The 13998-nt window shown below is 47.4% G+C and overlaps 1 protein-coding gene across 1 annotated transcript in view; it reads left to right on the top strand.

The window, feature by feature from the left end:
- The window catches only part of otog (otogelin), a 69661-nt gene that overhangs the window by 43605 nt on the left and 12058 nt on the right, over nt 1–13998 (top strand). The window contains exons 32-39 of the mRNA XM_078284454.1: nt 1275–1553; nt 6038–6155; nt 6544–6623; nt 7414–10619; nt 11575–11752; nt 12176–12324; nt 12870–12959; nt 13071–13257. Of these exons, the coding sequence (XP_078140580.1) occupies nt 1275–1553; nt 6038–6155; nt 6544–6623; nt 7414–10619; nt 11575–11752; nt 12176–12324; nt 12870–12959; nt 13071–13257 (4287 nt within the window). The remainder of the gene's footprint in view (nt 1–1274; nt 1554–6037; nt 6156–6543; nt 6624–7413; nt 10620–11574; nt 11753–12175; nt 12325–12869; nt 12960–13070; nt 13258–13998) is intronic.

A 13998-nucleotide genomic window follows, 5' to 3' on the forward strand; every position in this document is an offset into this window, starting at 1 on the left:
GGAAACACTGGCCCCGCCCACCGGCCCCGCCCACCGGCCCCGCCCACTGGCCCCGCCCACCGCCCCCGCCCACTGGCCCCGCCCACACTGTGACAGAACAAGCTGTCCATTCAGAGCAGTGATTTAAATATTCAGCTTCTGAAAACAAAATCACTGAAACTTCAACAGAAGAGTTTCCCAAAATGGGAAAAGTTTCCCACTGTGATGAAATGATGCAGGAATGACTCAGCTCATTACAGAAACACTGTCTGTCTGCCTGTCTGTCTGCCTGTCTGTCTGTCTGTCTGCCTGTCTGTCTGTCTGTCTGTCTGTCTGTCTGTCTGTCTGTCTGTCTGCCTGTCTGCCTGTCTGTCTGTCTGTCTGCCTGTCTGTCTGTCTGTCTGTCTGTCTGTCTGTCTGCCTGTCTGTCTGTCTGCCTGTCTGTCTGTCTGTCTGTCTGTCTGCCTGTCTGTCTGTCTGTCTGCCTGATTTTGGATCACCTTGCTGCACAAATTTGCATATTAATGAGGAAAAATGTATTTTCTGGAAACTACTAACCCTCCTTAATGCTTTAAGATACAGAGTTTATATTAACTAGTGCAGCGCGTTCGCTTTGAGCCCGCTGCTGCAGAGCACTGTTCACTTGTTTATTCAAAGTTTGCTCCCTGTCTCTCTCTCCCTGTCTCTCTCCCTGTCTCTCTCTCCCTGTGTCTCTCTCCCTGTGTCTCTCTCCCTGTGTCTCTCTCCCTGTGTCTCACCCTGTCTCTCTCCTGTCTCTCTCCCTGTGTCTCTCTCTGTCTCTCTCTCCCTGTGTCTCTCTCCCTGTCTCTCTCTCCCTGTCTCTCTCCCTGTCTCTCTCCCTGTGTCTCTCTCTGTCTCTCTCTCCCTGTGTCTCACCCTGTGTCTCTCCCTCTCTCTCTCCCTGTCTCTCTCCCTGTCTCTCTCCCTGTCTCTCTCCCTGTCTCTCTCTCTCTGTCTCTCCCCTGTCTCTCTCCCTGTCTCTCTCCCTGTCTCTCTCTCCCTGTCTCTCTCCCTGTCTCTCTCCCTGTCTCTCTCTCCCTGTCTCTCTCCCTGTCTCTCTCCCTGTCTCTCTCTCCCTGTCTCTCTCTCTCCTCTCTCTCTTTCTCTCTCTCTGTCTCTCTCTCTCTCTCTCTCTCCTCTCTCTCTCCCTGTCTCTCTCCCTGTCTCTCTCCCTGTCTCTCTCCCTGTCTCTCTCCCTGTCTCTCTCCCTGTCTCTCTCCCTGTCTCTCTCCCCGTCTCTCTCCATGCTGATGGATTTGTTTCCGTCTCTCCAGACACGTCTCGGGTTTCCTTCGAGGCGGCCGACAGACCGAACTACTTCCTGTATGCGAGCCCCAGCGGCCAGGTGCGGCTGGCCAAGTGGGAGGAGAGCGAGGCATTCTGGGACGGCGCCACCTTCGTGCTGCACAGAGACACCTGGATCCCGGGCTTCACCTCGCTGGAGTCGCACCCCAAGCCGGGCTTCTTCCTGCACGCCACGCCGCCGCGGCTGCACCTCCTCAAGTACCGACACACCGACGCCTTCCGCAAGGCCACGCTGTTCACGCTGACAGGTCAGTGAGGCGGGAAGCGGCGAGGCGGCCGACGCATCACTTCCTGTCCCTGAAGCTCCGCTCACACTGCAGCTCTTCATGTGTTCTGATCTCATCTGATGTTTTTCTAATGAATGGTACCATCAGAATTTGTGAGTGTTGCCATGACAACAGGGCTGCCCTCAGCTGAAAAATGTCCTGAAACATTTGACTTGGTGTTCTGCAGATCTTTTACTGAGCAGAATCCAAATATCTTCCAAACTTTTCTTTGTTGCATTTTTTGATGCATTCGATGGCAGGTTGGGGTTTGAATTCGTTATGATTTTTTGACTTTCGACTGAAATATGAATATTGAATTCACTCTGACAATCTTGACAATAAAGTAAATTTTTTGTCTCAGCTGGCTGAGCAGCGTTAGCATGGGGGACAAAACCTGAACTCGGCTCAGATCATTATGGGATGTGGATCACATCCTACAGTCGATATGAACAGTCAGATGTGAGCAGGGAGGAGCTCTTTCACATGAAACCCGTCAAAGTGCCAGAGTGTGTTTGGTGGTTGGAGCAGTTTGTGTTCACACATGCCGTGCTAACGCTGCCGTTCACACGGCACCGGAAACACGTTACAGTCCACTGTTGTCATTTCCCGGAAATTACGTTTAACCGCCGGAGTGTCTGCAGTTTGAAAACACGGCGGTTAATCTCTCTGATCTCACCGTCGCTCCAATTCCACCTTTTCTTTAAAAAAGTGAAGCTGCAGCCTGGTGTCCGGCGGTTTGTTTCCCCTCCTACAGTTCAGCAGCATCCTATATCGTTGTGCTTGTTCGGTCCGTGTATGTTTTTGGTCATTCTATTTTCTTTTCAGAAACAGAAATTAAAAAAATGAAAAACGAATGGTGATAAATTTTCATTTAAAAATCTACAAATTAAAGAAGACATTTCTCGTTTTCCTGGTCAGAAACGGCAGATAAAACATAAATGACTTGATCTTACTTTTCTCCTTTGTAAAACACGGGTCGCTGTTCAATTCAGTAATTTAAACTTTATTTCATTATTTCATGTATTTTGCCAGAAACATCTGACTCGTTAAGGCTTTTCGATATTGTTTTCTTTATTTATTCTTTTTTTATTTTCTGTTTTACAAAGGAGAAAAGGAAAATCAAGTCCTTTATAAATGTTGATTCTGCCGTTTCTGACCAGGAAAATGAAAAAAAACTTCTATTTCCATTTTTCAGTTGCAGATTTTTAAATGAAAATCATATCACCATTCATTTTTCATTTTTTAATTTCTGTTTGTGAAAAGAATATAGAATGACCAAAAATACACGGACTGTGCTCGTGCCGTTAATGTTCTGGCATCGTTCACACAGACAGTCGGTGCAGAACATTAGTAACATTACAGCGTCTTGAGCTGGGAAACTGGCAGAACTGATTTACTGGCAGTTCCACACCGGCGGCTGCTCACATGACGGCATGACGTCACATTTACAGAACCGGCTGCGTGTGTGAAAGGGTCCGACCTGAAGGCCGCTGTGTGGGCGGAGCCTGACGGCGTTCAGTCAGAGCGCTGCTTAAATATTGATGTGGACTGAATGATGATGTTGGTTATTGATCGGTAGGTCCAGTGAGAAGACAGTTATCAATATCTTCTGTCTGGCCTGACAGTTTCCAAACTTTACCTGCTGTCTGACTGTATGGCAGCTGAGCAGCGCCACCCGGTGGTGAAGCAGCTGTTACTGACACAACATGCTGTGTGTGTGTGTGTGTGTGTGTGTGTGTGTGTGTGTGTCTGTGTACACAGTCCAGTGTTCAGTCCAGTGTTGATACTGAACTATCAAGTGAAAATAATTAGATCTTCAACCAAGAGCAGATGGGTATATTTGTATATAAAAATAGGCAGACTAGAGCAGGGTTAAGGTTAGGTACACAAACCTAAAAAGGTTAAGGTCAGGGTTAGGATATGTAGGTTAGGTAGATCTGGAAAGGCAAGTGTTGGTTAAGGTTGGGGTCAATGACAGTCTGAGGAGAGACTTTAATGTGTCCCAGCATGAACAAAATTCAGGCAAGACATGGGACTAAAGTCGTCACTGACGTAAAGATGGGACTCCCTAAATACATTTATCCACTAACTAAACCTATTAAAACATCTCTCTAACTCTGACCTTAACCTCCGGAGACTCCATTTTTAATCTGCTGTTTCTTCAATTTAATAAGTTCATATGGAAGATGAAGCTGTAAGAAGAAAGGGAGAAACCCTTTGTCCTAATGCTGCAAAACACATCTTTCACCTAACCCTGACCCTAAGGTTAACCCTGACCCTAAGGTTAACCCTGACCCTAGGGTTAACCCTGACCCTAAGGTTAACCCTAACCCTAAGGTTAACCCTGACCCTAAGGCCCGCTACAGACGCTAGGTAAGCAACGCTTGCAACAACGCAAAGGGCAACAGAGGGGGCGTTTCCCGTGTTCTTGCGTAACAAATGTGTCGTCCAAACTTTGTAAACTTTGCTAAACGAGCATCTACCAATGAAGAAGTAATTTCCTGTGTAAACAAATGAAAATGACAGTGGCTGATCTGGCAGTACCATCTTCTTTTCAACTTTTTCTTTTGGCAGATGGAGAATATCTAAAAGTACACATTCCTCTGCAGCAGCCATTTTAAACACCCAGCTCATATGTCAGTGCTCCAGATAATATAATACTGCCATGCTGCAGACCGGTGGCTTTACTCCCCCTGGTGGATGAATGCAGTATGACCTCAGACAGCTGGAGGAAGCTGCTGGATGTGTGTTTATGTAAGCAGACAGCTGCACGTTGCCTTGTGAGGTTCAGCTCAGACGGCAGCAGGGAAATTACTGCTGCTAAATGTAAGGCGGTGTTTCTTAGTTAATGGAAAACTCATAGCAGCCAGTAGCAGACTGGATGCTGCACATATTCTGAGCAGAAGACGATGGACTAATGGACTTCTAAATTCATATCATTACTGGCCTGTAAAAACAGCCTTTTTAGCTGTTCCAAATGTGTAACATAATATACTTTGATATTCCAGATTAAGGAGACGACATGATGATTTTTAGCCCCGCGACAGCAGGAGCTTAGATCGCAATATCTTTCAGTGGAGGGAGGGAGGGAGTCAGACTGCAGACTCTCAATCAGGAGACCAGAGTTCGATTCCCAGCAGCGACACTTCCATAAAATGCAACATCACGGGACTGTCAGACTCAGACTTGTTTTTATATCAGTAGTGTATGAGTTGGCCAGATTTCTCTAAACCCTGACTGCTTACAATGAGACCATAATAAGGTATAGTAATGAGACCATAATAAGGTATAGTAATGACACCATAATAAGGTATAGTAATGACACCATAATAAGGTATAGTAATGACACCATAATAAGGTATAGTAATGACACCATAATAAGGTATAGTAATGACACCATAATAAGGTATAGTAATGAGACCATAATAAGGTATAGTAATGACACCATAATAAGGTATAGTAATGAGACCATAATAAGGTATAGTAATGAGACCATAATAAGGTATAGTAATGACACCATAATAAGGTATAGTAATGACACCATAATAAGGTATAGTAATGAGACCATAATAAGTTATAGTAATGACACCATAATAAGGTATAGTAATGACACCATAATAAGGTATAGTAATGAGACCATAATAAGGTACAATCAGTGGTGGAAGAAGTACTCAGATCTTTTACTTAAGTAAAAGTAGAAATACCACAATATAAAAATACTCTGTTACAAGTAAAAGTTCTGCATTCAAAATGTTACTTAAGTAAAAGTACAAAAGTATTAGCATCAAAATGTACTTAAAGCAACAAAAGTAAAAGTACTCATTATGCAGAATGGCCCATTTCAGAATAATACAGTATATATTATATTATTGAATTATAATTATTGATGCATTAATGTGTAAGCATCACTTTAAGGTTGCAGCTGGAAAAGGTGGGGCTGATTTCCACTACTTTGTATACTGCTGGGTAGCTTACAGTAATCTATAATAATACATCACAATTTATTAGTTGATTATATTTTGTATTAATAATCTGAATCTGCAAAGTAACTAGTAACTTAAGTTATCAAATAAAGGTAGTGGAGTAAAAAGTACAATATTTCCCTCTGAAATGTAGTGGAGTAGAAGTATAAAGTAGCATAAAATGGTAATACTCAAGTAAAGTACAAGTACCTCAAAATTGTACTTAAGTACAGTATTCGAGTAAATGTACTTAGTTACTTTCCACCTCTGGGTACAATATATAACATATAAAACAACATATCCTGCTTTCAAAGTCGTTCCTGACCCTAACTTAGCTTACTTGCACTTAAAACATTTTAGTGAGATAAAACCTTCAACGTTTTGGTGTTGTGAACCTTCCTCAGGTATGACCTTCACAAATGACAGAGAGTGAGAGTGTGAGTGTCTTTGGTTTTTTGTTTTGTTTGTGATCTTGATACTAAAGAGTTGTGTGTTTGTCTTCAGGCCCCGGCCCGGACGCCCCGCCGGGTCCTCGCTGCCAGTGGAGGTACGACTCCTGCGTCAGTCCCTGCTTCAAAACCTGCAGCGACCCGTCGGCCGGAGCCTGCGTCACCATCCCACAGTGAGACCTTCCACCTTCAAACCCTCAGCAGCAGCAGCCTGTAGTCAGACAGCAGCTAGAGCGATTAGACTGATGTCTGGGTTCGAGCGATATATGGGGTCGATATTGTACTTTTTTATTAAATATCATCACCTCTGATATGATGGAGGTTCCTCCTGACCAAGCTACAGAAAAACAGCAAAGAAACATTATTTTCTTTGCACATTTCATATTCATTTAATTCTTCAGTTATGTTTTCTGTAAATCCCAGAGTTTCCCTACCACTGAATAGGTGGTGGTGGCATGTAGACGATTATATAGTCCATATATGCAGACGATATAGTTTTTACATGAGTGTTGTATGGATCAGGTAGTTTCTAAGTGTCGTGCTGTGTGTTGTTCTCTGCAGAGTGGAGGGCTGTCTTCCTGTTTGCCCCCCCCACATGGTCCTGGATGAGGTCACCCATAGGTGTGTCTATGTGGAGGACTGTGAGTATCCGTATTCTCAGGAAACCGCATTTCCATGGTGTTTGGCTTCCGTAATTTGACATATTTCTGGATCTCCAAGTCCAATTTAAGGCTTCATGTTTGTGTCGTAACTGATTGTCTTCATATGTCCAAATATCTCTACATAATTATGAAATGTAATGTTGTGCTTCTCAAATATGTATGAATTTGCGTCACACACCTTATGGTAGGGGATTCACTGAAAAAAAAACACACCAAAGACCCAAAATTACGTTAGAGAGTGAAATTGAAGCTGATTCTACTGTTGCACTCATTTGAAGTTTCTCTGGGGAAGAGAGCCAGTTAAATGGCAAAAATGTAAAGTGTGTTGTATCTGACACTATAAATACCGGTTAAACATTCACTCTTGAGTTAAATGAACCAACAGCAGTGCAAACGGGATTCAACAAGACGGTGGTGTAATTACAGTACATTTTATATTTTCTCTCAAAACGTAGTCATAGTGAAATGAGGCACCGCCTCCTTCTCGACGCATGAGCAGCGCTCGGCGCGTCTCTGGGTTCACTGTGAGATTTGTCATTCATCAGATCAGTTACTGAGATGTTGAAACTTTCCTACATCAAACTTAGAGGTCTAATCCTCCATGCTGAGAGGGTTGGACCCAGGAGAAGTGTTGGCCTCTTGACTTACTCTTTACACTCCTGTCTGTCTGTCTGTATCACACACTATCTACTGTTTCTGTCTGCCTGTCTTTCTCTCTGTCTGTCTCACTCACTGATTTTCTAACAGAGGTTTTATTGTTTGGGTTCAGGCATTAAGCCTCCAGTTGCCGTGCCGCCCGTCACGCCGACCAGCGCCGCGCCGACATCTGCAGCTGTTACTTCTGCAACCAGCACCAGCGCCGGCCCCCCCACCCCCTCCACCTCCACCGCCACCACCAGCGCAGCCGCCCCCCCTCCACACACAGCTCCCACCACTAAAATCACAGTTACTCTGCCCACCGTCAGCACACCACCCACCACATCCAAGGCACCGCCGGTGCTGCCGACCCGACCGGTCAGCACCGCTGCCTCTCCGGCTCCAGAGCTTCCCAGCACACCAGCACCCCCATATCCTCCAACAGCGCCCCCTGCTGTCAGGCCAGAGGTGGTAGAGCCACTGTCGACTGCCAAAGTGACCGCAGCTCCGCCTACCACTGTAACGGGTACGACGACGTGGACGAGCAGGGCTCCGAGCTCCACCATCAGCACTATCGGCCCCATAACATCCAAGATGAGCACTGCTCCCTTCTCCATCACGGCCCTGTTCTTGTTCACCTCGTCCACCAGGCCCACCGCCACCCGGGAGCCGCTCTTCACCACTACGGCCGTCAGCCTCCAGCCGTCTACCACCGCGCGGCCGACCACGAGCTTCGTCGAGGGGCCGACCAGCATCAGGACCCGTCCTCCCTTCCCGGTGCACCCAACCAGGGAGACCACAGAGGCTACAACACATCCAGCCGTGGTTACTCCGATCATAACCGCGTCCACTCCTCATCCACCTCCAGTCTCAGAGACTGCTGTGGTTACTGACAGGACGACCGTATCCAGAACCACCACCGCCGCTCACACAGACACCAGTGCAAAGCCTGTGACAGTGGAAGGAACTCCACCATCAACAACTACATTAATCCCTCCTGGTTTACCGAGTACAGCAGCCACAGCCCCTTCCCCTCTCCCGCCCTCGTCCCCTGCCGAAACAGGAACTGTATCTTTGCCGACGGTCACTTCAGCCAAAACCACAGAATCGGTCACACCAGTTGCTCCTTTCACCACACTCAAAACAACACCGTACACAGGTCCGGAGACAACAGCACCGCTTGTCTCAGTGGTTACCACAGAGAAGACTTTGCACACCGCTCCTACTGAGCTGGCAACTTCCACAACACATGTTCCTGAGTTACCAGTATCAACCCCAATCCATGTTGTGCCAACCACAACCGTACCGCCTGTTCCCATCTCAGCCACTTCAGAACTGCTAACAACAACAAAGAAGGTGACCGTACCTGTATCCACTGTATCTGAAATGCCTGGAGTTACCACAACAACAGCTGTGGTTCCACCATTGAAGATTACAGACACTACAACCGCTCCTCTGCCAACCTCTACAGCCTATACCGAGAGAACCTCCTGGTCTGTCGGTGTCCCAACAACAGAGAGAACCACTCAGCCCACAACTGCAAGACCTCCACAGGTTCCAGAAACACCCACCGTCTCCACAAGACCTCCGGTCACAACGAAACCAACTGTAAGGCCGGTGTCCCTTGCAGAAACCACTACCGTCCGGCTGCCAACAGTGTCAGAGAGCTCCACTCTTGGCCCGTCCACCATGAGCACCTCTGAGCCGTGGCGGCCCCCACACCGGGAGACGACCTCCACCCCGATCTACACCACCGAAAAGATGACCCCTCCTGAGGTCACCTCCAAAACTGTCACCCCACCAGTCATTTCCACCTCCACTACTCAAATTCCTCACCTTCCAGTAACAACACAGCCGGTCACCGCCACCACAGCAACTTCAGTTGCCACAGCCATCACCGCCAGAACTACGGCTTTCCCCGAGATTCCAACCACAGAAGTTACAGCCGCCACAACCAGAAAACCAGTTACTCCTGAGCCACCACTACCTGGTACACCTGAAACACTTCTCACCACGGCCTCTACCAGAGCGCCGCCTGGTGTCGTTACCACAACACTCAGACCTGTCACCGTACGGCCGGTCACAGAGACTACACTTCCAGTGACAGGCAGAGTTGAGGTTTTGACAAGCGCGACAACAGCGCCGCGTCCTTCTTGGTCTCCGCTGCACACAGCCACCTCCACCGCTGTTCCAAGACCCACAACCTACCCAGAAAGAGTCACGACCCGGGTGGTGTCCACTGCACGAGCCACACCGGCTACAACCACAAGGATCACAAGAACGACGACGGTCAGGACGACATCCAGGGCTCCAGTGACAACAAGAGTTACCCCGAGAGTCACGACGGAGAGGTCAACCATCAGGCCAAGCACTGCAAGGGTTACCGTAGTAACAAGACCTCCAGCAGTAACCACCAGATCAACCACTGTCGGTCCGCCGACCGTCACTCCACGCCCGGGCATAACAACTGCACCGGGAGTCCCGTCTACAACCGTCGCAACATCCAGTGAGCCGGTCACCACAGCCAGCACTACTGAACGCGTCCGTATAACCACAGAGGTTCCCATCATGACCAGTATGACCGCTGCAGTCCCAGTTCCTACTCTGACTCCAGTCACAGTATCCACAGCCGTCCCCACAGCGCTCACCAGAGAGCCGACCACAACATCTGAGAAGGTTTTGACCACAAAGGAGATTGAGGTTTCTCCATCCACAGCCAGAACAGTGACGCCTCCGTCTGCCAAGCCGCCCTTCACCCAGACACCCGGTACCGCCCCTTCTGCCACTCCTGTCCCTTCTGCCACTCCTGTCCCTTCTGCCACTCCCGTCCCTGCTGCCACTCCGGTCCCTGCTGCCACTCCTGTCCCGGCAGTGACTCCAGGCCCGGCGGTGACTCCGGTCCCGGCGGTGACTCCGGTCCCGGCGGTGACTCCGGTCCCGGCAGTGACTCCTGTTCCGGCGGTGACTCCGGTCCCTGCTGCCACTCCTGTCCCAGCGGTGACTCCGGTCCCTGCTGCCACTCCTGTCCCAGCGGTGACTCCGGTCCCTGCTGCCACTCCTGTCCCAGCGGTGACTCCTGTCCCGGCGGTGACTCCGGTCCCCGCGGTGACCCCAGTCCCACCAGTGACCCCGGCCCCGGCGGTGACCGTGGCCCCGGCGGTGACCCCGACCCCGGCAGTGACCCCAGTCCGACCGACCGAGCCAGACAGAGTAGATCTCACCAGTCCAGAGCCAACAACATCTGCTGCACCGGTGTCTCCATACACACCGGTGGAAACGACAACACACACCGCAGAGGTCACAACATCCATGACTATACCACCTACCAGGATGTGCACAGTGGGTTAATTTATTATACAGCCTTCCTGTTTCTCATTATATGAACATATCGTTAAGAGTTAACACTAGAAAGGCCGATGGATGTTGGGGGTCTAAGAGAAGAAGAAGAGGGTTTATATGATTAGAACTGCTGTGTCCTTGCATGATTTACAAATAGTCACATGTAAAAACCCGCATGTGAAAGAGCAGTAAGAGCATAAAAGAACAGAAAAAATACAAGACACAATTAAAAAAGAGGTTAAAAATGAACACATAAAAAAACAGAGTTAAAGTATAAAAAACATTACATGAAGCAAGTCTATTCATAGTATTCTCATGATGTCACATGCATGTCCTACCAATCTGGTGCTTTACCATACACACAGCTCATTGGCTGTGGCTGTCATTTGATTATAATCGCCTGTTAATTTATTACAATAACCTGTTATTTTCTTACCGAGATGGCCGTGTGCTGATGTAATAAAATACTATGAATAGAAGTGCGTTTTAAGAAGTGATTTGGGACCCCGCCGGGGGTCGCAAGATCATTTTGGTGGGGCAAGACATGATTTGTGGGATATGAAAAAAACATATTTCTGCTATACAAATTTATTGTTTATTCGTATAGCAGTTTGTTTGTTTGTTTATTTATTTTATTGTGTATTTTTTCTGATTTGTCTGTAATTTTGGCTTTTTTCTTCCAAATTCTGAATAGTTTTCAGCCTCTAGGCCTCTATCAAATGAAACAACCTGAAAAGGGAAAATCATTCTTCGGTTGAACTGTTCCTCCATATGCAGCCTGTGGGGTTTTTTTTCATTTTAAGGGGTCACACACCAAAAAGGTCGAGAACCACTGATTTGAAAATGATACTGATAAGTTCGTCAGGAACGGCGTTCCACAGTGACCCTTGGTATATTTATGTTGTACTGTATGCTGTATGTGTGATGACAGCCGGTCTCTGTGTTTCCGTCCCAGCCTCCTTATGCCGAGTTCATCGATGAATGCACCAAGTACATCTGTGTGAACTACCAGCTGGTTCTGTTCAACAAGTCTCAGAGCTGCCCCTTCACCGCCCCCCCGCCCAACTGTGGCCTGCTGGGCTTCGCCATACTGGTCAATGGAGACAAGTGCTGCCCTCAGTGGGACTGTCCATGTGAGGAACACACACACACACACCTACCCCCACACACACACACACACACACTCACACACACAGATACTTATGTTACTTACAACAAATGATCATTCCAAAATGCTATTTATCCATTTTTGCTACCTGAAATGAATGAGGCAATATTTGTAAAACATAAATGATTCTGTTTAAAACTGAACTATTTTATAAGCAAATGTCTTCAGATGACTCCTAACTGCAGCATTAACCTATGATGTGCTTACCTTTCATGCCAACAGTCAAAACTCTCCCATTTTGACTGTGTCATTTTTGTAAATGATGGATATCTCATTTTGGAAAGAAATTCTTCAGTTTTATTACACCAAAAAAAAGAATCCCACTGTGTTCCTCTGTGAGTTTGTGTTTCCTTCAGCCGTTCAGCGTCGGCTCTGCTGTGTCTTCCAGGTCGATGCTCCATCTTCCCGGATCTGAACGTCATCACGTTTGATGGGAACAGCGTTGCGATCTACAAAGCGGCCTCATACATAGTGACCCAGCTGCCCAACGAGACGGTCAGCGTCCTGGTCCAGGAGTGTCCCGCCGACTCCGAGTCCGCAGTGAGTCCAGATCTCTCTTACCTGGTCTTCTCAAAGCGATGGGAACACGCTCGACAGAAAGGACATCTAGCGATGCTCAGAGAGCGTTCCTCACTGACCGTCCCAACACAGTTTCCCAGAAGTCTGGACCCTCTGATCCTGAAACATCTGTGAACTGTTACTGTCTGCTATTAATGTTCTCTACTGTCTCACATATTCCTCTATTACTGTACTCTATTACTATAATCTGTCTGTCTGTCTGTCTGTCTGTCTGTCTGCCTGTCTGTCTGTCTGCCTGTCTGTCTGTCTGTCTGTCTGCCTGTCTGTCTGTCGGTGACATCTTGAACTAAACATTGTTGGATGTCCTCTGTGTGTTTCTCGTTCCTTTGAACAGACATTCTGCAACAAGATGCACAAACAAACTAATACTTGAATTTCCTACCAGCTAATGAACTTCTCTCCAACATGGCTGCTAAGTGGCTGCTGTATGTTTTTGTAAACTCTTCTGTCATTGATTTGTGTTTGCGGCTGATTTCGATCTGATTTTCTTCTTCTTTCTAAAGCTCCTCTGGAACTTCACCAACCTCTGCCTGGTGGCGCTCAACATCACCCACAAATCCAACCACATCGTCGTCAACAGACTGCAGAGGAGGGTGAGGCGCTCGCTTTCCTTCCTGAGTTTTACTTTATATCTGTATTTATACTCCAAATTAATTCTCAACCCGATAAAATCCATTTGAAACGTCCCTTTTCGTCGGTTTCAGCTCTACGTCAACTCGAGGTACGCCAAGCCTCGATTCAAAAAGTTCGGCTTCGAGGTCCTGGACACGGGCAACATGTACCTGATCCGCAGCCCGGCGGGTCTGAAGCTGCAGTGGTTCCACAGCACCGGCATGATGGTGATCGAGACGGAGAGCGCCGGCAGCCGGCTGCCCACCATGGGCCTCTGTGGTCAGTTCCTGTGTTAGAGCTGTACTGTAGACCTCTATCATGCACTGATCCTGCATCTGTCCTGCAGCAGTACACAAGTCTTTCTTCAATGTTACACAATGGAACCAAAATAGTATATTATAACACAAAAATCTAATGCCTGAACCAAGTGGTCTTTGTAATGTTGGTCAGCTGAAATGAGAGCAAGATGATTCCTCTTGTGACGCAGCAGAGCAGCGTTAGTGCAGCAGCAAGAAGTCGTTCTGCCGGAGAAACGTTCAGTCAGTCAGCAGTCTGAAAGATGTTGTGCGTTTTTCACATTCAGAGGTAAATATGTCTCGACTGAAATAATTGTTCAGAACAAAAGTAAAGTAACTTTGCTGCCCTCCGGTCTCAGCGGCTTTTGGATTCCAAGATTTTTGGAACAGACAGGAAGCTCTAATGAAGGTTACAGGATCCAAACTGCAGCTCGCTCTCTGTCCACCGGCTGCTTTACTGACTTCTCCAACAAGGCAAAGTCATCATCAAGTCCTTAATAAGTTCAACATATTGCTGAGTTATCTCATCACCAAAATGTTAGAGAGTTTGGTATCAAAGCGTCTCGTCGAGGCGGCGAAGATAATAACATACTTCAGTCTGGTTTCCATTAAGGTTAATTTATAGTTCAAAGTGTCTCTGTATCTTACTGCTCCTCCCAAAACTGTAACTGAGCGCAGAGCGTCACAAGACCAGAAGAGCTGTGATTGGCCGCTCGGTGGCTCC

This window comes from Centroberyx gerrardi, chromosome 1, assembly GCF_048128805.1.
Source record: "Centroberyx gerrardi isolate f3 chromosome 1, fCenGer3.hap1.cur.20231027, whole genome shotgun sequence".
Taxonomy (NCBI): Eukaryota; Metazoa; Chordata; class Actinopteri; order Beryciformes; family Berycidae; genus Centroberyx; species Centroberyx gerrardi.